The sequence below is a fragment of the Lutjanus erythropterus genome, chromosome 11 (assembly GCF_056507025.1).
Source record: "Lutjanus erythropterus isolate fLutEry1 chromosome 11, fLutEry1.hap2, whole genome shotgun sequence".
Lineage (NCBI taxonomy): Eukaryota > Metazoa > Chordata > Actinopteri > Lutjaniformes > Lutjanidae > Lutjanus > Lutjanus erythropterus.
This window is the reverse complement of record NC_139327.1, coordinates 7,058,173-7,081,634: the sequence shown is the minus strand read 5'-3', so window position 1 is coordinate 7,081,634 and position 23,462 is coordinate 7,058,173. Positions and strand designations below refer to the sequence as shown.

The 23,462-nt window shown below is 39.3% G+C and overlaps 1 protein-coding gene across 6 annotated transcripts in view; it reads left to right on the top strand.

The window, feature by feature from the left end:
- The window catches only part of arhgap32b (Rho GTPase activating protein 32b), a 168,635-nt gene that overhangs the window by 128,470 nt on the left and 16,703 nt on the right, over positions 1-23,462 (top strand). For 4 of the 6 annotated variants that reach the window (XM_084730649.1, XM_084730650.1, XM_084730648.1 and 1 more), the window contains 2 exons: positions 1,500-1,574; positions 18,452-18,601. In XM_084730649.1, coding sequence (XP_084586775.1) covers positions 1,500-1,574; positions 18,452-18,601 — 225 coding nt within the window. Of the gene's footprint in view, positions 1-1,499; positions 1,575-8,577; positions 8,703-18,451; positions 18,602-23,462 lie in introns of those variants that run through there. The other 2 variants (XM_084730654.1, XM_084730651.1) reach the window with 2 other exon arrangements.

Below are 23,462 nucleotides of genomic sequence, written 5' to 3'. Positions count from 1 at the left end.
TGACAAGTTGGAGGAGTACAACTCTTCATCTAACCACTCACTGTGGTTGTTCCTTCCTTTTTTATTACCCCTAAACATTATAAAGTGATCCAAAAAGGCCATTAATGAACATTGTCTTCCTTTGCTAACCCATTTTTGAAGAATGATTGAAGTTAGCACTAATTTGAATGAAAAATACATTGTGTTTCATATGATTGCCTCACAGTAAAAGCCACCACATTTTTGCATGCTTTTACATGCTTTTAAAGTGGTAGCAGTAGGAAAATGTTGGGTTAGCTTTAATAATAGGGTGTTAGGAGAGTTAGCAGTAGGAGCTGACTGACTATCAGCTCCGATATTCAGGATTTTTACAATTACCATAATTTTTTACATTTTTATCAGATTGCTAATAAAATAAGTTGATTTGAAAAATGTGCCACTATGGCTACTATTGCAGCCTCCCCTTTCTGTCTGTAGTCTCACTCAATGTCCCGCCCACAGCATTATCTGACTGTTGATTAGTTAACTTTTTGTACTAATGGGTAGCTTTATCAATATGAATATGTCATAATTGTCCATAATAGTAATTAACATGGAGAAAAAGTACATTGTTTTCCTCCAGAATTTAGCAGAGTGGAAGTATAAGGTAGCAGAAAAATGTTTGACATTAAGATCTTCATTTTTTTCTGTAAATGTAAATCTGTTCCAAATATCTGGTGTCAGCCTCCTTAATTGCCAGTAATTGCTAGCTGTATTGCAGTGAAAAAAACATATCAAATTGCAACAATTAATCAGTCATTAATCAATAATTGAATTAACTGCCAACTATTTTGAAAGAATTGACTCAATTGGTTTGAGTCTTTTTTTTAAAATAAAAATCGTCCAAATTCTGTGATTTCAGCTACTTAGTCCTCTATGACAACCCTGTCACATTAGGTTGTAGGAAACAGTGATCAACATTTTTCACCATTTTCTGACATTTTATGGACCAAACAACTAATCGATTAATCGAGAAAATAATCTAAAAATGTATTTTTCATGAAAGTACTTGTCAGTTGCAAACAAACAGTAATGCTGGAGTGCATGCTGCATAGTTTCCTGTGAATCCCTTTATGGCGGACCCCGCCACAAAGAATGAAAACTACTATATAGAGAGATAATTGCAGAATGTAAACACACTGAATGACTATTGCTGAAAAATGCTGATCGTGAATACTATCAGAATCTTAAGGATTATAACTTTAATGTTAAAAGATAAGTTTAACTGTTGAATGCAAAGTTTCTTTATTGAGTATACTCATTACAAACATTTATCTATGCACTGCTTCACAAAGCAGTTTATTGCTTTAACATCAAAGTATCATTTCTATGCAAAGTTACTGACCTCACAGTCCCAAAGTACACAGTTGCTCTGTTCTCTAACTTGAAGTGCTTCTCTCCCCTCTGCTGGTTCTCTCATGTCTCCATCATCCATCCGTCCATCTGTCTGTCGGTCCATCTGTCCATCGGGCTGCATGCAGACTTGGAGATGGAGAGTGTAATACAGGACAGTGCATGGGTGGCCGACCCGCTAAACCACTACAGCCTAAGTTCAGGTAGACGAAAAACCCCTTTGGTGTGCTGCACCACCACCTCCCTAACCAAAAACTAACTCCACAACTTCGAGTGATGTGTTTGCACTGTGTGACCCTAATACAACTAGTTTGTGTATCTGTTACGTGACTTAGAACTGGGAATATAGCTGGGGTTATAGCTTCACTCTTCACACAGAAAAATCTTTTTTTTTTTTGGTAGTTTATTACAGAAGAGGGACCTTTCACAACATAATAAACTGCCCTGTCTGTGACCTTTAACACACTTTTCCACATTATCTTCACCAATAAGCCTTGAGCCACGTCTGATTATGCAGTAATAGTAGAGCATGTGTGACACAGTGATGTGGTCTTTTCTGTGTGTGCGTGTGTGTGATTGTGTGCACTGTCTTGCTTTGGATGTGCTCGTGTAAGAACAAGTCTGTGTGATTCAAATAATGGCAATTTTTCTGTTTTTTTACATTAAAGGGATAGTTTGGATTATTTGAAGTGGGTATACAAGAGGTACTTATTGGTAGTTGATGTATCGCAACAGGAGTACCAGTGTAGGAAGCAATGAAGCGCCGTGGACAGGGTCAGCAGTAAAACATATTATAGCCAACTATAAAAATCAATATCAGTTTGAGTGTTCTCTGTATTTAGAATATTAGCACCAATTTACCTTTCTGTCAGGCAGCCTTTTCCAACAGGAAGTGGCTTGCAGTACACAGGAGTTACTGGTCTATATCTGCCTTGATCTGTTAGTTTGTTTGTGTTATTGTGTGACTTTGGCGAGTCCAAACTAGGGTTGCATTTTCCTTAACCGATAGTTGAAATAATTAACAATCAATCAATTATTAATAAGATACAGATTTTCTCATTTTAAGTTTTAATTAAACAAACCTTGTCGCACATAAAGACAAGCAGTTCAAATGCTTGAAAAGCTGCTCGTCTTCGTTTCCTTATTCAACAAGTGTCACCACCCAACAAAATAATGTCAAATGCGGTAACTGAAATTTCTACCTCAACAAGGCAGACCAGGTCAAATTGTTACCAGTTAATCGGATAATGGATTTTTTATTGGTTAAAATCCTAACTGCGATTAATCATTAACATCCCTAGTCCAAACTAACCCTTTAAAACACAGAAGCCACACAATAACTCAAACAAACTAATAGACTGTGGTAGCAGTAGACCAGCAACTCCTGTATTCTGCAAGGTAAAATAGTTTATATGAAAGGAATCTGGTGGCTTTGGAGTGAGCGATATTTAGCTCATTTAATGGCAATTTCCCGTCAGAAAAGGCTGTCTGAAGGCAAGGTAAAGTATTTTAAATATAGTGTTCACTTAACTGATTGATTTTTTTCAAGTGTCTAAAATTCATTTTGCTGCTGACCCTGTCCACAGCAGTTTATTGCTTAGCTTCCATGTCGCTACTCCTGCTGCTTCTCCAAACTGGTACGTGCTGATTGTAATCTACAGTAGGTAATACACTGACTATGGATAAATACCTAATACAACCTCACTCCAAATAATCCAAACTGTCCCTGTAAAGTCCTTCTGCATTGTAAGATTTTGCTTTTCATCCTGCCGTATTTTGGATATGTTTCTGTTTTCGTCAGGATGAATGTTCCTGAGTCTATCTTTCATAACATCTGTCTGTAAAAGAAGAAAAAAAATACTGTATCTAAAGGTTTTGGGATTAGATGCAGTGGTGTAAAAATGCAACCCCACTTTTCAGATGTTGCTCTGAAAAGAGAGCACTCTTATCCCTCCAGCTGCCTGTTCTTCTTCTGTTCTTCGCACCTCAAGGTGTATGCAAATATCCTCAGGGGTGAGCCAGGTTACTGCAGCATTTCTCAAAGCCGCTGAATGTACCCTGTGTCTGGACGGGGGCCAGCTGTGTTTGTGTGTGTCTGTTTGGTCGGAGCTGAAAGGCCACGGCAGGGGTGCCGCGGTGCTAGGTCTCGACCGGCCTTGATTTATTTAATCCTTTTACAATGAGGGGGCCTGTAAACCCATCCATTGAGCGTTAAGCTTTGTCCTGCAACAGTAAGAATCTCTGTCTCCCTCTCCATGGTGACTGAAAGAGCACATTCCTGCAGGGAGCCACACAGCATTGGAAAAATATGCTCGCTCTGCCTAGATCCACGCCGCTCACCACTAACCTTTCCCAGTAAAACCATGGAAATTGTTAACATGCTGCACTGCTCCAGTTAAAATGGAGACGATAGAAGCTATTAGGAGTTATTAGTCCTTGGGTCCATGTGCTTGTGTTGTCGCAGTGGAATCTGAGAACAGAGACAACTGTCTTCACAGTAAACTCTCTTGTTGACCTCAACGTGAAAACTACTGAAGAGGGCCACATGTGAAACAAATTGAGTTTTGTGTTTCAAGTCAGAATTCTGAGAAAAAGATCCCATTTACACCTGGTATTAAAATGGATCTGTATCCAGGTAATCAAATAAGGAAAACATGTCTAATGGAAGATGTAAATGCTGAATGTGATGCAATCTGCCAGACAGCATTTGAAGATCTTGGTGGGTGTAAACACAATCCAGACAACAATCTGGATAACATATGTGGATACAGGTCACATTTCAATACCAGGTGTAAATGGTGTAAAAAGGTCTGAATTCTGAGATAAAAATTCTGAGAAAATTCTGAGTTTAAAGTCAGAATTCTGACAAAAAAGCCCAAATTATGAATTTAAAGTCAGGATTTTCTCAGACTTTTTAAGAATTCTTTTTTTTCAGAATTCAGACCTTTTCACACCATTTACACCTGGTATTGAAATGTGACCTGTAAAAAAAAAAAAGAAGAAGAATTCTGAGGGGAAGAAAGTTAGAAGTCTGAGGAATAAACTTTTAACTTTTTTTTAAACTTTTGGCCTTCATCCTCTTCCGTACAAAACAAAGAGTTGTGAGCTCCGGATAATAAATGACAGTCGGCCTTCTTTTCTTTCCTCCCCAGACAGGCCAATAGACCTACCAGTTACTGACCCAGATGTAGAGCCCCTTCTGTTCCCCTACTCAGCGCGGGCCTTCGTCATGTCTGGGGACCAGTGATTTGGGCAGCTGTGAGCGTACATGAGCCAAGACAGCTGGTTAAGTGAAGGCGAGAGGAAGGGAAAACGGGGAGAGAATGTGTGAGACAGAGTCAGATTTGTCCTCCTGTTCCCGAGGATCTCAGATCATTTCCTGGTGCTCGGGTTCTGCGCTGTGAAACTATTTGAGGTCCCTTGTGTAACGTGTTGCTCTGCAGCTCCAATAAGACACTGTTGTTGTCGACCGCTCTGCTCCTTTGTTTCGGGGGAGGCTGCTTGTGATTACATGCTAACAACTCAGGCTGCGTTGTAAACCGAGTGAAGCACAAAGCTCATTTTTTACACCTTTGCTCCCCTCAGTGGACTTACTGCGAAACATTTGCTAATGAATATCTGTAGTTACGTTACACAGAGTTGCATTGCATCATTATTATGATCTGTTGCGTTCGGTGTCACTAAAACAAATTATTATGAAATGTGTTGTTGCAAAGCTTCAAAGCTTACAGCAGGTGGGAATTAAGATTTACAGCCATGTTTAGGTCTCAGACAGCACTGTGTTCTGATCCTCTACACTGAACATGGCACGCAACTGCAAAACAAGTACACTTCCTCGTTCTTTCTACATGAAATATACTATTCAGATCCATGCAAAATTGCAGCTGTATAATAGTTAATCTTACACAAAGCCATTATATGCTATCTGACATCAGGACAGGAGCTCACTACTTCCTGTATAGGCAACTAGCGTTTTGTTGGCCCTAATCCTTGCTAATATATTTTCCGCCTAAAGGCAAACTACACCTGCTGCTTTATTGACTACATTTACATACACAGAATATTCTTTTTTTTTTATTATTATTAAAAAAATAATATTCCTCCTAAGCTGTTAACATGGCTAGTGAAAATGAATATTCCTACATACAGGCATGCATACATGCGTGCAGTCATTTTGCTTCTTTGCATCAAAATGCAAAGAATCTGATATAAGGTGATTGATCTATCGTTTATAACAAGGTTGTAAAATGAGATTTTGTTGTAGTTCCCTCTTTGATTGATTGACTTGAACTGATTGTAGAGATAAATAAAAAATATAGAACAAACTAATGATAATGTCTCCCAGCCTGAGGGAAGAAGCTGCTCTTCAGTCCGGTGGTACAGCAGTGGATACTTCTGTATCTCCTGTCTGATGGCTGCAGGGTGAACAGGCTGCAGCCGAGGTGGCTGTTGTCGTTTTGTATCCTCTGGGCTCTGCAGGCACCTTCTCTACCCGATGTAACGTATCACATACAGTAGATGGGTACCAATGATGTTCTTGGTGGTTTTAACGAACCCACTGTAGAGTTTTTCTGTCCTGGACCGTGGACATGCCTGTGATAGTGTTCTATCAATCAAATTGTTTTTTCAAAGTTTTCCACTGGTGGCAGACTTGTTCAATCATGTGAACACAGCCGTGCACTTTCATTCATTCAACCACCAACTTGAAAATGTCACCATTGCAACATTAGTGCATACACCAGTTGTGGTACCTCTGATCAGGAAGTGTGTTCTTCTTTTGTGCACGCATCTCAGCCTTGCATAGAGCTGACCTTAAACAGGCAGGCTGTGAGTTGCAAACTGCAGTAAAAACCCCAGCTGAGACACATTCCATATGCAATGCATACATGTCCAAAGAATTCTCCTAAACCCATAATAATACCAGCGTATCCCACATGTCTTAATTGGAAAATGCTCCATTCAGAATAAGGCCTAATAGAATATGTTGTTTACATGACTTGTATCAAACTCAGAATCGTGTCATATTCTGAATGTGTTTCCTACTGTTCTAATAATGCCACAAATGTTGAATTCCCATCATTTTATTTCCAAAGTGTCATGACAAATATATTAAAATAAAAAGCACTGTATACTGTGTACAAAGTGGACAAATTAATTAGAGGAAACAAAACTCTGTATCTTTTTTATTCAGTCCAATGCCATCCATTACAGCTCAATAAATGTACTTTCCACTGAAGATGGAAAATATCAGAACCTTTACGCACAGAGAAATTTGAGGATCTGCCAAAATTGTCTTTGTGTAACTTGTTAAGTAGATGTCAAACTGAAGCGATCACATGCAGACTGGAACAGTCTGACTGCAGTCTTGTGATTCTGGACAGACAACAAATTAGCTTGACTTTATTTTGACTCAACATGTCTGCTTAGGGACTAAGCTAGTTAAGGAATTAATAAGATAATGCTTTCAGGGGGCCGAGGGGCCCCTCAGAGGGGAGAGCTGATTTAAAGTCAAGGAAAGGCCATCCTATATGACTGAATCATTGTGACAGTCGACGGGTGTCATCTCGGGGTTAGTCTGTCGGTCAGTCTGTCCCACCTGACATCAGACCAGTTGGATGAGTTTTTTGTGTTTGATTAGGTCAAGGGGAAGAAAATAAGAATGACAGGAAGTTTCAAACTGCTCCTACTTTCATAGTAACTGTGTATCAACTTGACCTAATCCGGTCTTAGGGGTTTTAACAACTTTATTTGTACCTTGTATACAGAATTACAAATTAGCCTGTTGTTATAAACATGTAATGATTGTAATTAAGCAATTTTTACATTTGACAGTGAATAAAAGCAGGGTTGCTGCTTGTTAGGAGCGTGTGTGTGTGCAGTACAAAGGAGTGTTTTCCACTGTGTAAACCACCAGCTTGCCCTTTTGCTGCTTTCAAATGCTGTCAGAAATGTTAGAATCAAACATGTGCAAGTCAGCAATGCTAACATGACTGGGGGCAAGGGTGTAGTGTGAACTGTGAGGAGATCTGGTAGCCAATAGAATTATCATAGTTTGGTATTTTTCATTGGTTCTTATTTTTATTTCATTTTTAATTTTTGTTTTAAACTCTGTTTAGTTTCCATTGGTTTCCAGAGTGGGTTTGCTTGATTCCATTTTGATTTATTTTTTCTAAATGTTTAGTTTTAGTTTAGTTTTTTATGTTATTATAATTTGAGTGGAATATGTCAATGTTAAGATTTAAGAAGTTCAGAATAGGTATTACGATATAAATAGCATTTGATTCAGACAGTATCTGTACTCAATGCCTCCTCATGCTTGTTACATCGACAAATTTGACCACCATTTTTCATAGGAAACAGGTATAATCAGTGTTACTAATTAAGGTCCCGTTTCATTTAGTGTAATGGAGCCTTTGCAGTGAGCCAGCATGCACAATAGCAGCACCCTGACTCTGTTTGACCTCAAGTAAAATTAATTTTAATTAATTACTCTATTATCTCATGTTGAAATGACTGCTGTATAAAAAGGCCTTTTGACAAAGAAAAATATTTCCTGCACACTCTCCTTTCAATTAGTTTTGTCTTTTTTACTCTAGATCTTATTTTTATTTCAGTTATTTAAAATGCTTTTTTGCCCCTAGGTTTAAATCTGTTAATAACCTTGTAACTATGGTTGTTCAGTTCCATAACACATTTTTCAATTGGACAGTAGAACTCAAAAATGCAGCCAAGTTTTACAGCATTCACAGCCTCCGACCTTGGTTGCGGGAGCTTGAAAGGAGCTCTTTGCTGAATTTCTGTGTAGTGTTTTTCAGAAATCAAAAATCACTGACTGCGGTCATGGCATCAAGTGTTTTGCTTTAATATATCAAGTTGTTGTCTTGGCCCACGCACTCCATCATATTGATTTCTGGTAAGATTTGCTTCAATAAACTCACAGCTTTGCTAGACTGACCGGTAAATTCCAATTTTCCGGGAGCACTTGAAGGCAGCATGTGTGGTGTTGTAAACCAATCCGGAGCGGAGCCTGGCTGAGCTCTGCGTGAGTGTGTGTAGATACTAGCTGACAGAGCAGAGAGGGGAGTCTGCGGCGCTACCCTGCCTGTTGTACCTAAACTTTGAACTTTAAATTAACTTTTACATTTGGTTAAAAAGACTTGGTCGTTTTTGTAGCTCTCATTGCTATTTTGAATCGTACAGGTGCGGGTAGCGGCGATACAAGAAAAGAAAGCTAGAACAAAGTAGCTAGTTAACAGCAAGTTGTACTTTGGACTTTTTTTTTTTGAAATCCTGTCATAAAGCCTCAAGGCAAGTCCAGCCATGGCGCTAAGGTAAGAAAATACCTTTGAATTGTGTCGAGTTAAATGTTAACCTGTTCACTATAGTAATGTCTTCCCCTCATTATACGCTATACCTTATTTGGACACCGTTACATTCAGTTAACCTCCCGCTAACTAACGTTAACATGTAGCCTGTCGTGTTTTATTGGGACTGAACAAAGTGAAGAGACTTCACTTTGAATGATGGAAGAGGTTTCCTGGGCCATAAAGAAGTGTGGAAAATATTGCTCCTTCCTCACATGACTCCACGTTTTCCATTCTCTCTCCCAATACACGTATTCAATAACTTATAAAATAATATTTGCCTTTTTCCCGAAGTTTTAAATATTTATTTTTATTTCCCAGTAATGCCACAGTAACAGACATTTAAAAACAAAGTAGCAAAGGGAAGTTTGTTGGAATAACTTGTTTGTTTAGTAAAGAAAGAAGTTATCCATTTGACATATTTTTCATGATATATAGCTGTTAAGCATCTGAATAAACATTTATAACCATGCCTTCACTTCAGTGCCATAGTTAACTGCCTAGAAAAGCCTAACCTGGTCTGGCAGTAGCTTCCCAGGTATTAAACTAAACTTGTGTTTTTTAAAGAAAGATACCTATTGTTTTTTTTATTTCATGTTCACATTTATTTAAAATTTTAAACACACCCATTTGCAGCTCAGTGGTTTAAAAAATGCTCCTGGTACTGATGCTGATAGTTGTTGATCTTAAAGGGCTGGGCAGTATGGACAGAATCAAATATCACAATGTTTTTGATATCTCAGTTTTGATCATTTTGTTTATATTGCAACAATATTGTAGAGATGACTGTTGGTGCTTTCATAAATATTAACTCAGTGAGCATAAATAGATAGATGACTAAGTAGGTTAAGGCAAATCATAGATCAGCTGGAACAGTCTTTCAGTTCAGAAAGTGACATCACTTTACTGTAATGCAGCCTTCAAAACCAGGCACAGACACCACTTACGACATCCAACGAAATCCAAAATCTAGGGCAGTATCTAGTCTCATATCACATATACTGCCCAGCCCAAGTTGATCTTTCATGACTCTGTTTGTGTATGATTTGTGATTTCTCTGATGTGATGTATAGTCAAATCTTGTGGCCTAGTTATTGAGTGAGACCAGACAGGGTCCAGCTGAAGTCGCTCCTCTGTTCTCTCCTCCCTCTGCTGAAGTTCTGTTCAGTGGTGCATTGAGAGTTGGAACAATAAGACATTTTGCTCCCTCTATCACCACACACTTTGGCTCTCGTGTCCAAACAGAGGTCACTGTCACTCATGACTGCCTTTTAATAAGCAGACACTGCTCTGCTGTTTACACACTAAACGGCCATCCAGAACCACCAACAGGAGATGGTCAGGATCTGTGGTCAGGGTGTGTTAAAAAACAGTGTCTGTTTTTCTGTTTTTTAGTTTGACAAGGAATGCAAACATTATCTCAGTGGTAGTCACCTCTCAATGGACCGTTGTCCTTGTTTCAATGACACAGTCAGGAAGTGATGTTTATAATAGTCATTAAGTTGGCCTGTTAAGATCCTTAAGTGGCAGTGAAAGATGAATTACTTGGGAAAAACTCCTTCAACATAATCTGTCATGATTGTTGTGGCAAAAAGAAAATAGTGACATTTTGCACTGAGTGACTTAAAAGGAATAGTTAGTTATAAGAGGTACTTATCAATTGTAAGTGTATGAGGCACAGTAGATGGCAGTTGACATGCCCAACAATTTAGAGAAGCAGCAGGAGTGCTAGTGTAGGAAGTGAAGCAATGTACTGCCTTTATTGTAAGCCAACGTATTCTGCCAAACAGAATACACTCAAAGGATTTAGCCCTGTACTTAGTGACTTTAGTCTTTAAGTACTGCTTTACATGCCATGCATTAGTATAGATATGTTGGCATTCTCAGACTCACAACATTCATGTGATTGTTATACATTTTCTTTACTTTACAAAAGCTTTTGGTGTATCCACAAATCACATTGCAGCCAAAACCCTTGTTCTCACAGCATGTGGATTTCTGGGATGGATGATGTAATCATATCTGTCCCATCCACATATTGATTTTCCGAAACTACAACAGGGAAGTTGAATTTCCCGCTCAGCTGTCTTCATGGCCACTTCTGAGTCTCAAGGGGTAGCTGGCTGAGCTGTGATTAGAGCATTGTAAAGCCCCAAAGAGCCACAGTCACGCCCATTGCTGGTTGTGTACTGAAGGAACACTGACACGCACGGTAGTTGTATCAAATATCTCAGGCTGGAGCCTGCTGATTGGCTGTATGCTGTCACTGCTCTACTATTGTGTTGCTATGAAGTTAGAATTTTCCTCCAATCTGTGGCCTGTGAAAAGCTCCTCGCTAGCTGAAAGGAATGAGGCGGCCGGTTTGGGTTTGGAGCAGGGGGAAAGAGAGCATGATGTTTGCCATTACGTCTGTAATTGTTCCTGCTGTAATGCTTGGCCTCTTTTCTCCTCAGCCCCAGCTCATCATGTCCTCTCAATGACTGAGCTCTCTGGGGGAAAGGCCTTGTCACAGTCACACAGTCAGATAGTTCAGGGTTGCAACTGAAAGCTGTCACTGTTCTCCAGGCATTATAACCATCATTCACTGTGTTAAGCTTTGTCCTGTCTGGATTTTATCAGTTACATATGCAAATGCCAGTTAGGGAAATTGGCTCTCATTTGCCTAGCTATGAACACCCCACCCCCCTCCTAGTGTCTCACATGTCAAAAATATACAATCAGACTATGAGTTTTGTAAATGTATGGAAATATTCTACAGAAACCATTTAATCTTATCTCTGTGTATAAAAGGGTTCAATTGTTAGTTCTCTGCTTCCAATAACAACAGTTGTATAATGTCTTTTGTGTCTCTGGAGGAGCTTTGTCAAGTCTGAGAAAATAACCTTGATGATTTCATCAGATAGCGATGTCCCCAGGGTCAACAGGTCAACAACAACAATCACTGTCAGGTAGACAACAGGGAGGTAATTAGAATTGCAGATATGCATAACTTTGGCGAGCGTGTTTATTTCTGTTGTCATTTTCAGCTGTAACTGTAGTGTTTAAAGAGACAAGGTCAAACAAACACTCAAACACCAACGACTCAATGCTGGTCAGACTAACTGACAGTTTTGTGTAAACTCAAGCTGTCATTTTCTTTAGTCTGTAGTCCAACAGGTAAATTAGGTCTCCAACCCAATGTTAGTGACAGAATAAAACAAGTATTTTAGATGAATGAGATATATACACTTCAGTAACAGCATGGGAAAGGAAAACACTCAACATGTAGCTGACATTAAATTGCTATATATGTAATGCAGGGGTTGTCTACGTGGAAGTTATTGTCAACAAACATTGATTGTTTCTTTTGTTTTTTTTTAGATTTTTGGGCTTAAGATGACAAATTTCTGATTGAAAGCCTGTGATACAAACTGGAGTTTGAAAGACGTGTGTTTACAAGCCAGAGAACGTGTCATGAGAGACTCTGTCAAGTTGCATCATGGGAAATTGTTTGTTTTTTGTTTGACTCATACTAGGGACCAAGGCCTTGTTCAGGCTGCCAGCCTAAATCTGTTTTTTTGGCATATCAGATTGATTTTAGAAAGTCTAGACAGCAAGAAACTGCATGAAGTGAGAGTTTTGCAAATTGGATCCAAGCCACAGTTTGAGGTGGTTGGAAATGTGACTCCAATCGGATTTCAACAGATGAGTCTCAGTCTGGACATTTAGAATGGCAAAACTCGCAATACGGAATACAGTGATAATGTCAAATCCAGAGTAGACGGACGTGCATCAGAGCAACTGAGCAGAATCTATGCTGCTAACAAAAGTCCATAGACAGATAATGAATAAATTGTCAGCTTGCAGTTTGTGGAGGCCTCTGTACAGGCAAAGCTGGAAAGAACCTACCAGAAACATGCTTTGGCACTGGAAAGCTTCAACACCAATGCACCTAGTGACAGCTGCTTTTTACCACAATAACCCATGAAGGTGGGTTGGTGATATTTGGGTACACAAATCTGATCTGCTCACTTGCAAATAACAGCGTGCACAGGTTTTCTTTAAGACCTGATTTGAGAAACAAATCTGATTTGCTTTTGAAAGTGTAATACTAAATCACTGGAATACCCCTTTAAGTGCCCCCAAGCTATGAATCTTGTAATTAGAGAGACAGAAAGCATTTTAAAGGCTTTATAAGTCCCACTACCCTTAAATGAAATGCCTGTACCCTGTTGGATTCCAGCAGTGAGTGTGTCAGAGGCCGGTTCAGTGCTGAGCATGCTTGCAGAGCTGCTGGCCCTCAGGCTGTCATCCACCCTGACAGTAAGCAGATGGGAGTCTCTGTCCGTCCTCCGGAGAGTCATGCTTGTCATTGCATTCCTCTTCCTCACGTCTTACCGTCAGTCTGGCTTCCTAAATAAAAGCGACGTGTCAGTGTAAGCCAACACAGTTGCACAGTCAGCCCTCCCTCCTCTTCTACATGATACTGAAGGCCCTTTTTGATGCCTCAACAGTGAGTAAACAAAGCTGCCTCAGCGGTTTTGTCTGCGGGTCCAGCAGCATAGAAGGAATTTCTCCCCGAGGGGTGAATTGTAACACCGTTTTTTCCTGAAATGGACCGATGGGTCTTGTTTGCGGATGCTGGCTCAGAGGCCAGCTTTTGACTGATTCATTGATTGTGCTGCTTCATTAAAATGGCACACAATAGAGACTCGAGACTTCGAAGTTTGATTCATACATTATTTATTTACTTGGAGGAATGAGGTAGTTCTAAATCTGTCTTGGCAAGGGTTTGTTTATTTTGAGATAGTAGCTTGTGTGTTTTGAGCATCGGCCAAAAGAATCCAACTGTAGAAAACACTGACTGACAGAAAAGATTTGATTATCATCTACAAGAAGGTGAAAACCTATCACACAGTGTGAGTGACGTATCTTGCGGAGGGACTAGTAGGTAGATGCTTAGACATGCTAGAATGGAGACCAAGTCTAAACCTCATTTCAGGAAAAATGCCAGTTGTTTCCCCACTGACACTTAACAGCATAGCGCTCCTGTAACATTGTTGGACTGACAATGGACAGTTTTTTATGAAAAGGATCTAAATTGAATCATCAAAGACAGCAACTTTTTTTATTTCATGCATTCTTCCTCTTGGTCACAACCAGGCATCACAACATTACCCACAACACAACTCAACCACCAACAGCTTGGTCACAGAGTTGTGGTTGTTATGCTAGTAGCAGCTGATGTAGCCTGGAGCCTCTAGCAGAGATGACTGCTACAGACGTCTGGTAAGCTCACTCGAAACACAAACTGCCTTTTTTTTTTTTTTTTCATTTTGCAGATTTGGCAAAGCTCCCTCGGGACACACACATATTTTATTCAACTTTTTCCACATATGCTGTGGTACTCCCCAACACCAGGAAACAGACTGTATCTGTGTTTCCATCCAATTGTGTTCCACTTTTAACCAAATTTTAAGTAAAATGGCAAAACAAAATGCAAATCAATGCTTGTTTCCATCCACTACTGTTGTTGTGTGTGTTTATTGGTGTTTATTAGGAGTTGGTTCATTGAGATAAGCAGTAGGTGGCGCCAGTTCTCCAGTCGGAAAATCATTCTACTATTGCGGATGGTTAAAAGACTGCCAGTCTAAACCCAAATGGTCAAAAACAACGTAGAAAACATTGTGGAAATGTGACATTTAAGTTTCTTTCATGACTGTCGTGAAGAAGGCTCTATCAGATTTGCGTGCAGCAAACACTGATGTATTATAGATCCATTAGAGCCACGAGGAGAGCAAAAACAGCTGGTCACTCATGTGAGTTAAATGTTTGCTACCTCAGAACCTTTTTTGGACAAAGTGATTCCATCTCCCATTAAGTGCGTTAACTCATTTCCAAAAAAGGCAAAAACCACCTCAAAGGCTCATTAAAAATATTTAGCAAAATTGAAGAAATGTTTGCCATCTCCATCAACCTTTTCTAATGTACTACTTCAAAATGTGCATAAAAAGCCTATGATGTGTAACTTCCCCTTTACTTTCACTTGTCCTTGACAAGTGTTTGATTTAAGAGAACAAATATAAGGTAAAAGTAATAAGCATCACAAAACATACACAGTATTTCAGAGACATTTTTCATCTACTGCCACTGTGTGCATGTGTTTTTGTTAGTATTCTGCCAACACAATGATAAACTTCAATTAATTCAGCTACAAAGTAACTTTCCATCCCCATCAGCTCATTAGTTTCGCTCCAGTCTTGATGTTTGCATTCTAAATGTACTCGATGGACTGTCAATTAAGTCTGCTGCATGCAACTTACCTCCATAGTGTACATTTAGCATGCACAACAGACAGACTCTCATTAGTTTTTACCTAATGGTCTCTGGGCAAGAGGGCCAAGTCTCACACAGCAGATGTTTTTGGATGGTTAATTATATTCATAACAGTACATGTGTGTGTGCTTTATGATGCTGTGTTAGTCTCTATACATTAATCATTACTTCCGACAAATCATCACTAAAAGAGCTGTGGGTAAAGACGCTGCCTTGACACTTTTATTGTCTTCTTGTTATCTTCCAAACACACAGTTCAGCCTTAGCTTTCTTGAACTCAGCTTGTTTTGTGTCTGGAGATAGAGTCTGGTAAGCACTGGCCTACTTTCAGTTGTATTGCAATCGAAGCAGAGCTCAGCGAGACTGCGTCTGCAGCTCTCCAAGGACTTCTTATTTATTTGATTGAATTCTAAATGCTGTCTTCTTTAAAAATGCAACCTGTGCGTTTGTGCTGGTCTGAAGTCTGGAGCAGATCAAATAAATTCGATGTCAAGGCTGTGAAACACATGAGGAAAAGTGGCTGTGTTTATAATCAGTTACAGGAATGTGTCCTGGAATATAAATAAAGAACTGATGCGACGCAGCAGCTTTTCCACTTTAGCCAGGAGCACCTCAGACAGGAGATGTTGGTGTGATCACTCAGTGAAGTTCCAGATGCTCTGACTGAAAGAACACGATGATGATCGATCATATCGCTAATGGGTATTTTTAATGCTGTCTGCAGTGGTTAACTTTAAACGATTGTTCCTGTGTTGTTGTTTTTTTCTTGAGTAACACCATGTGCACTGCCACTTTAAATGTTTCACATTTCATGAGTGTTGAACATGTGGCCGCTGTCAGGTCTCCAGCATTCAGAAAGGATAGCTGTGCTGCGCATGACGGCAAAATCCAAAGAGCAGTGTGTAGGATTTAGTGGTGGGGTTGCCAGGTCCACGTTTCCTCAGAGGAATTGGGCTACTTTTGAGGTGTTGCCAGGGGATGATTTTTTTTGTCTGCTGGGTGGCTGGATCTATTGCCATGCAATTGGATTAATAATATCTATGAATGCACATCCATATTTTAACTGAAATAATTTCTTTAGCACTAAAGGAAGTATCAAGAGCCAGTGTGATGTTTGTCTGTTATGGGCTTTGTAGAATTATGACAGTGGGAACACCCTGGTGGTTCAGTTGGTGGGGTGTGCGTCCCATTTACTGAGGTTGCGTCCTCTGCAGCGGCCATCGTTTCAACTCCAGCCCATGGCCCTTTGCTGCACATTTTCCACCCATTCTCTCTCACCCTTCCCTGTCGTACCTTCAGCTGTCCTATTTAAATAAAGGCATAAAAGGCCCAAACACTATCTTTAGAAATAAGGCTTGAGGGACCCACACCCTCTTCAGATATAAACAACTCATTCTAAGATAATGAAAACACAACAGTTGTTATTTTTTATGTGATTAAACACTCGTGATAACATTCTTATATTCTATTCTACCATAATCTGCCAGTAAACTGATAAATCTTGCAGACTGGTGCTTTAAAGAATAATTGGAGTTGTTGGTCAAAGTCAGTGTGAAGGCCAGCACATTGTGAGTGTCCACAGAGGATCAAAGAGACTAGAAAAAGGTGAGATCCAAGGCCGAGACTGTTTTACCTGAAGGGGTGACAGGGGCCGAGGGCAGACCACTGACACCGGCAAGAGAACAGAGAGACCAAAAAAAATGAGAGCAGACCAGGAGACATTGTCTGTCATCGTCCTCTTTGAGATGTCTTACGTCTGAGCCAAAAGCTTTACAGAGCTGTGAAGGTATGAAAGACAAAAAGGGAATGGCAGCTGATGCTGCTTTAAGAGTTTTAAAGGGTCTCATCTGAAAAAGATCCTCCAAATATCAGGATTAAGTAGGATGTTCTTCACAGAGCGAGGTCTGTATTAGAATATATTTGAATATTAAACCCAGTAAGTACAGTGACTAGGTTTACATGAACACTAATGTTCCACAATTACTAAGAATATGACAATATTCTGCATTTTATATGGTTATATAAAGAGCATACCCAGCTTGGATGTTCTGAATCAGGCCTTTTTCTGAATGTAGCAGTTTCTGTTGAATACATGCGGGATTTGCCAATACTGTTCAGGTTTTAAGAGCATTTTTTGGTCATTTACTGCATTTTGTGGCCTGTTTACAGTCAGCTCTGTGCCTTGTAAATAAAACAACTAGCCAGCAGTTTGCAGGACAGGGGTAGAGGTGCATGCACAAAAGAGAGCCTCTTTCTGGTTTGAAGGAGAAGCGACATCATTACATTAATCGTAATATGCATGTAAATGTGAATTTTATTTTTCATTTGTCATTTAAACAGCTTAGTAAGAAAACTGTCCTTTTTTTAAAAAATGGTTTCATCTGAGAAAGATTTTGTAAATATCATGATTCATAGCATCCTCTTCCTCACAGAGGTTTGTATTAAAAGATACTTGAAAATTCAACCCAGTAAGCATAGTGTTAAGATGGTGACACATTTTCATGACATAATCTCCAGAGAGCGTCAGAATCTGGACAGTATATAACCTCTAACCTGACATTTAAGTGACTGCTATCAGTGCACCTACAGTCACTGAGATTGTTAGATGCACTCTGATGCTTTTTTGGTCACTCAGAAAAACAAGTGAAACTGTTTTATAAGGATTGTAGACTGTTTTATATTCTGATTTTTGTGTCTGTTTAAGACAGACCGCTTAAACTGAACCAATTTCTCAGTTAAAGGAAATTTGATGCTTTATCAGTTCAAGATCCAGTTCCTTTCACCTGCACAGCTGAGTCAAGTACAACACTCTGCTACTGTCATCTCACCAGCGGCTGACAATGAGTGATTTTCAGTGAAGATTTTTTGAACAAACGTCTGGGGTCGAGGCCGCCTCCTTTGCCCCCCCCCCCACCCCCACCCCCAGAAAATCAGCGGATTGTTTGATTCACTTGATAGCCTTTCCACATCTCTCCAAAGCAGAGAAAACAACTTGTGTGTAGTTTAAGAAGCTTACGACCCTTTCCCAGACATAGTATCTGATTAATGCGGTTTGGGTTTTTAAGTAGGTCTGCTCCCTTTTTTTTGTCTTTTTTTGAAGGCAAGCGGAGGATACTGGTATTGGATGTGGAGGATTCCTTTGTAGTTGCCTGGGAGGTGGTATTTAAGAACGAAGCTTTCGCCTCAAGGAAAACTACACATGCATAAAGGAAGGGTTTGCATTAGAATGAAGCTGAAATGCACAATGGGACAATCCTGAGCAGCTTGTATGTGGTTTCACTCGAGTGCACAGATGGACAGACGTGTGAAAGCTGATCTAGTGTCAGACCCACACTTACTGTAGAGTGGTAAACAGATGTGTGAGAAATCTAAGATGCCTCCTTCCGTCCTTTCTTTCTCAGTGTCTAAGAAGCACGGAAAGCTGATCACCTTCTTGCGCTCCTTCATGAAGTCCAGGCCCACCAAGCAGAAGCTGAAGCAGAGGGGCATCCTCCGGGAGAGGGTGTTCGGCTGCGACCTGGGAGAACACCTCCTCAACTCAGGACATGATGGTGAGAAACATATAGGCACACCTGAGAGCACTACTGGATCCACTAATGCTTTTTTTTGTTACCATCATAAACTCTTAAATAGTGGCCAGCACATTCATTTACCAGAGAAAGCAGGGTTTTGTTTGCAGCAGGCCTGCATTAGAGATAGACTTTGATTTTCCCTGGTTAATAAAAACTCAGAACTTCCCTAAATTCACCACTATACCTCAGCATAAATCCAGTCATGTTCTCGCACATGTATCACTGCTGTACTCTGCTGCTTTTAATTTCTTTTTGACAGAAATACTGTTTTCAGTCAGTAACCAGTTCCAGTGGTTCTGCTTTTCCATCAGTGAAATACCTGCAGCTTTTTCACATTAAAAGCCATCCTGGTCTCCAAGCAGTTAACAGTTTAACATTCTGTAAAACACAATTATTTGATTTCTTTGCTGAGAGTTGGATCAGAATATTGATACCACTGTCACATCTCTCTGTTAAATATGAAGCTACAGCCGGTAATCGATTAGTTTAGCTTAGCATAAAGACTGTAAGTAGGTGGAAACAGCTGCACTGGCTCCTTCGAAAAGTAACAAAATCTGCCAACTGGGCCTCTTTAAAACTCGCTAATTAACAAGTTCAATAACATTTGTTTAAACTGCTCAAAACCAAGAGTGTAAAAGGAGTAAGTTGTGGTTTTATTGGGAGTTATCCACAAGGCTATCTCTAGGCTGGGTGCCATCATTGCATTGAGTCTCTGGCAGTTGGCTAGAAACTTTACAGTAATGACAAGTCTCAACGAAGTGGACAACAAGTAGCATCCCCTGCTGTTTGATTTGGTTATTATGTAAATACCAGCTTTGGTATATTTTATGTATATGTTCTATAAATTTGAGAATTTAAACTATTTAGAAGTACAAGACACGGTAGTTTGTCATAACTTTTGCCATTTCTTCTTTGCTGTAATTATTAATTTCACATATATCTGTGACAGTTCATCACTGCCAGACCTAGAGCTGCAATGATTTGCTGATTAATTGATTAATCTTTCAAAAGAAGATAAATTGCCAACAATTTTGATAATTGGTTGAAAACTGATTGAAACAAATAGTCAAAGTGTCAAACTGCTGGTTCCAACTTTTTAAGTGTGAGGATTTGCTGTTTGCTTTGCTTTCTTTGGCATTCAGGTTGTGGACTGTTGCTTGGAGAAAACAAGCAATTTGAAGTCGTTACTTTGCACTCTGGGAAATTGTGATCAAAATTTTGCATCATTTTTTTCATGGATTTTTTTTTTTCTAGAGTAAACAATTAAACAATTGTAAATAATGATTAGTTACAGGCTTAGCCAGAACTCGCTGTTTATTCACATTTTGTTGGAGAAAATTTTGCCAGCCCCAAAACAACTGCTGCTTCCTCCATTCCAATTATGAACTAATAGTTTTTAGATGAAAGTCATACTGTATGTATCTCAAAACAAACACACAGCCCACACTGCATGTAAACAGCAGCTCTGGTTGTAATCAAGATATTTGCTACATATATCTTCTGCAGCCACATTGATTTTTGGGAGCTCTCAGCGGCATGCTGTGTGTCAGGTGAGCTGATGTGATGGTCTTGATGACAGAGCGGGAGGATAATGGTGTCCCGATTATACTCTAACATCACTTCCATCCAGCATAATTATGGTGCTGCTGCTGGTGAAGCTTAATCAATAACTTCATTTCAGTTCATGTTGACACCAGCTTGAAAAGACTTTTATTCATGTTAATGGATCATATTCTGTGTCTGGACACGAATGGTTCTCATCTTACCAGCACATTAGCTTACAGTGATCACAATGTAGTATAGTGAGTGCTGTCCATTTAACAAGAATCTGGTCACCGATGTTGGCTGTTCTGCATCGCAGTCACACATTCATAGGTGAAGGAGTCAATCGTTGACCTCTGTAAATCTTGCCTTGCCTTGACATGTGGAGATTAACATCTCTCTCACACCTTTCTGGGTCAAATGGTCAAGGTATCCTGACTGCTTGTAAGAAATGAAAGGTAACTAAGATCTTACAGAGCAAGAGAAGTGCAATTAATGATTATGATTGTTTATAAGTAGAGCACTGAAACTCTTGTGCTATATAGGCAAATCCAGTGTGTGGATGAATGTGAACAAGCCACCCTTATTGCAGTGGCACTTGACTAGTAAACCCACATTTAACACTGTAACAAGGATTTTACTTTTTATGCTCTTTTGTTAAGACATCTGTCCAAGACATCTTGTAAAATTAGTTGAAAATATAATCATCAAATGCCTTTAAATAAAAGTAATTTACAAAACCTACTCCAACTTTTATTTAACCAGGAGTAAAATACTCACTGACATTTAAAATTTCTTTTTCCACAGTGTCCTGTCCGAGACAGGCAGCAGCACAGATAACACAGCTGAAGACATCAGACAAATATAAAGCAATTTAACATGAATACAAAGAATGAATTACAGCATTAGAAATCGAGTCAACTTTATTTATATCGCACATTTCATATGACAAGCATAAACTCAGTGTGCTTCAAGATGCATCATACATGACAAACATAAAATAATCTATATAAATTATTACATATATTAAAAACAAACAGAACATGATAAAAACAAACAAAATAAGAAGGTATTATTATTATCATTATTGTCAGACACTGAAACATTCTTCAACATTCAAAACATCTAAAGCCAAGTCATGTTACAATGCAGATTACAATACAAGAAATAATGGTGTTTGAGGATTCAAATCACAGGTTAGGAAGTAATTCCTGCTTGGTTTAATTACTGTAGCTTCTCTACACAGCACTCTCACATCCAAACTGTGGAGGTTGGACAGAGGCGGTACATTAATTAGATGGTGATTAGCCCAAACATCTCTTTTTCCACTGTCAGTATAAATGTGTTCAGTTCCATTCTGCTGTCGTGCTAATGGCAATCAGTATCAGCCACTAAAGGCTTTAAAATAAAATATTGGTATCTGCTTGAAATGAACATTTTTGCTGATATAACAAATCAATAAAATGATGCTTTCATCATGTGCAACACAAATATGTCTGTGATCTGGTCTGAAATGGATGGCAAAGTTGTATGTTAGGAGGAGCCACATTGCATTCCTTCAGCCCTACAAATTTGATTTAAAAAGAATCAAATATGATTTTACAAATACTGCCCATCTCAAGGGCCATCATCTCAATCATTATGATAAATTTATGAGGAACAAAGAGAAACACTCACTAGCAAAAGACCTGCCAGCAGTAGATTTCTTATTTTGCCCAGTGAATGTTTCCATTTTGAAAAGCATTGTTTTTTATGTCTGCTCCACCCAAAGGGACATCATAATAAGAGAAGGCATAATAACATGTTGAACATGTTAATTCCACTACAGGAGAGACTGGGGATGAGACGATTACCAGTTTTACGATAAATAAAAATTCCTGACAATTGGTATTAGAATTTCAAATCTGAATCATCATTAAAACAATTGTTTGATTACCACAATTTGAAAAACCCACAGTAGAAATTACCAACAGTCTCACTGACACAGCAGCAACAGGGTTTGTTTTGCGTCAGTGAATTATTAACTGTACAGGTAGATGAAATACTGCAATGACAATACTGCCTGACGCACCTCCTCCAGTGCCCTTAGGTTGGCTGGCTGCAGCGTCATCAGCTGGGTACCACCGATCTCCTAAAAAATGACATTGCAAAAAACATGATGCCTTTTCAAATCGTTAAGAGGTTTTCAATATAAAACATTTAGATTTGAACATTTTCAGCACATTTTAACAAAACCACGATAATGCTGATAACCATGATAGTTGTGGTCACTATAATCATGATTTTAAATTTTCATACTGTTTGATCTGTAGGAGGGACTTGAAGTTCTCTGCAAGTGGAAAAAATATGTGTATGTATCAGTATAGCCATCGGCAGTTGGCCAAAATGAGTTGGAGAATATTGAATATGACAAAAATCCAATATCATGCATCCCTGGTTTTCACTTCTTAACGCATTTAAGTCTTAAGTTTCGGCGAGCAAAACCATCTCTAAAATCAGTTGAAAGTTGTTGCTTTGAATGTTGTTGTTTTAACTAGCATAGAAGTGGATGAGTTGTGTGTCCAGCACTGACTCCACAACCAAACATATGCTGTGTATCTTTGTGATAAGAGGACCTCATAACAGACTTTTCCCACATGAAGGACTTAGAGAGGATTTATCCGCCCTCACTGTCCTCTCCTCTACTGCAGAATGCCAGCTAGTTTCCTCAAATCTCGCCTTGTTTTCTCTCTCGCTATGTGTGGAATTCGTCTGAACAGCTGCTTCAGCGAGTGTCCCACTCTCTGTCATCGTCTGAGTGATGTGTGAGCTGTGGGAGGCCTGGGAGCCTCCTTATACACATACACACCATCCTTCTCTCCCACACACACACACGCACACACACACAAACACAGATAAATAACATGTCTCTATGATTCATGGTTGCAGAAGGAGAATGAAGATGTGTTTTTCTGAGGTTTTTCTTTTTTTTTGTCTGTCCAGCTCCAACACACAATCACTGGCATTGTGCTTTGAAGCTGAGCATGCATGATTGGCTGCCTCACTCACAGACAACATGTCACCTCACTGTTTGCTGCATGTAGACAACAGGTTAAAGGCCAACAAACAGCACCAAATAACGAAATGAAAACTTTTCTGAAGCTCTGCAGGATATATTTGTTTCTACTTTGCAAGGTTCAAGTGTTTCCACCCTCAGCTCAAAAGTGTTTTTCTGTCAGAAAGCACCAGAAAGTTGGTTATTCACACTCTGCAGTCACACATCAAAAGGAAGGTCATTTTATTCTCAACCCTATATCAC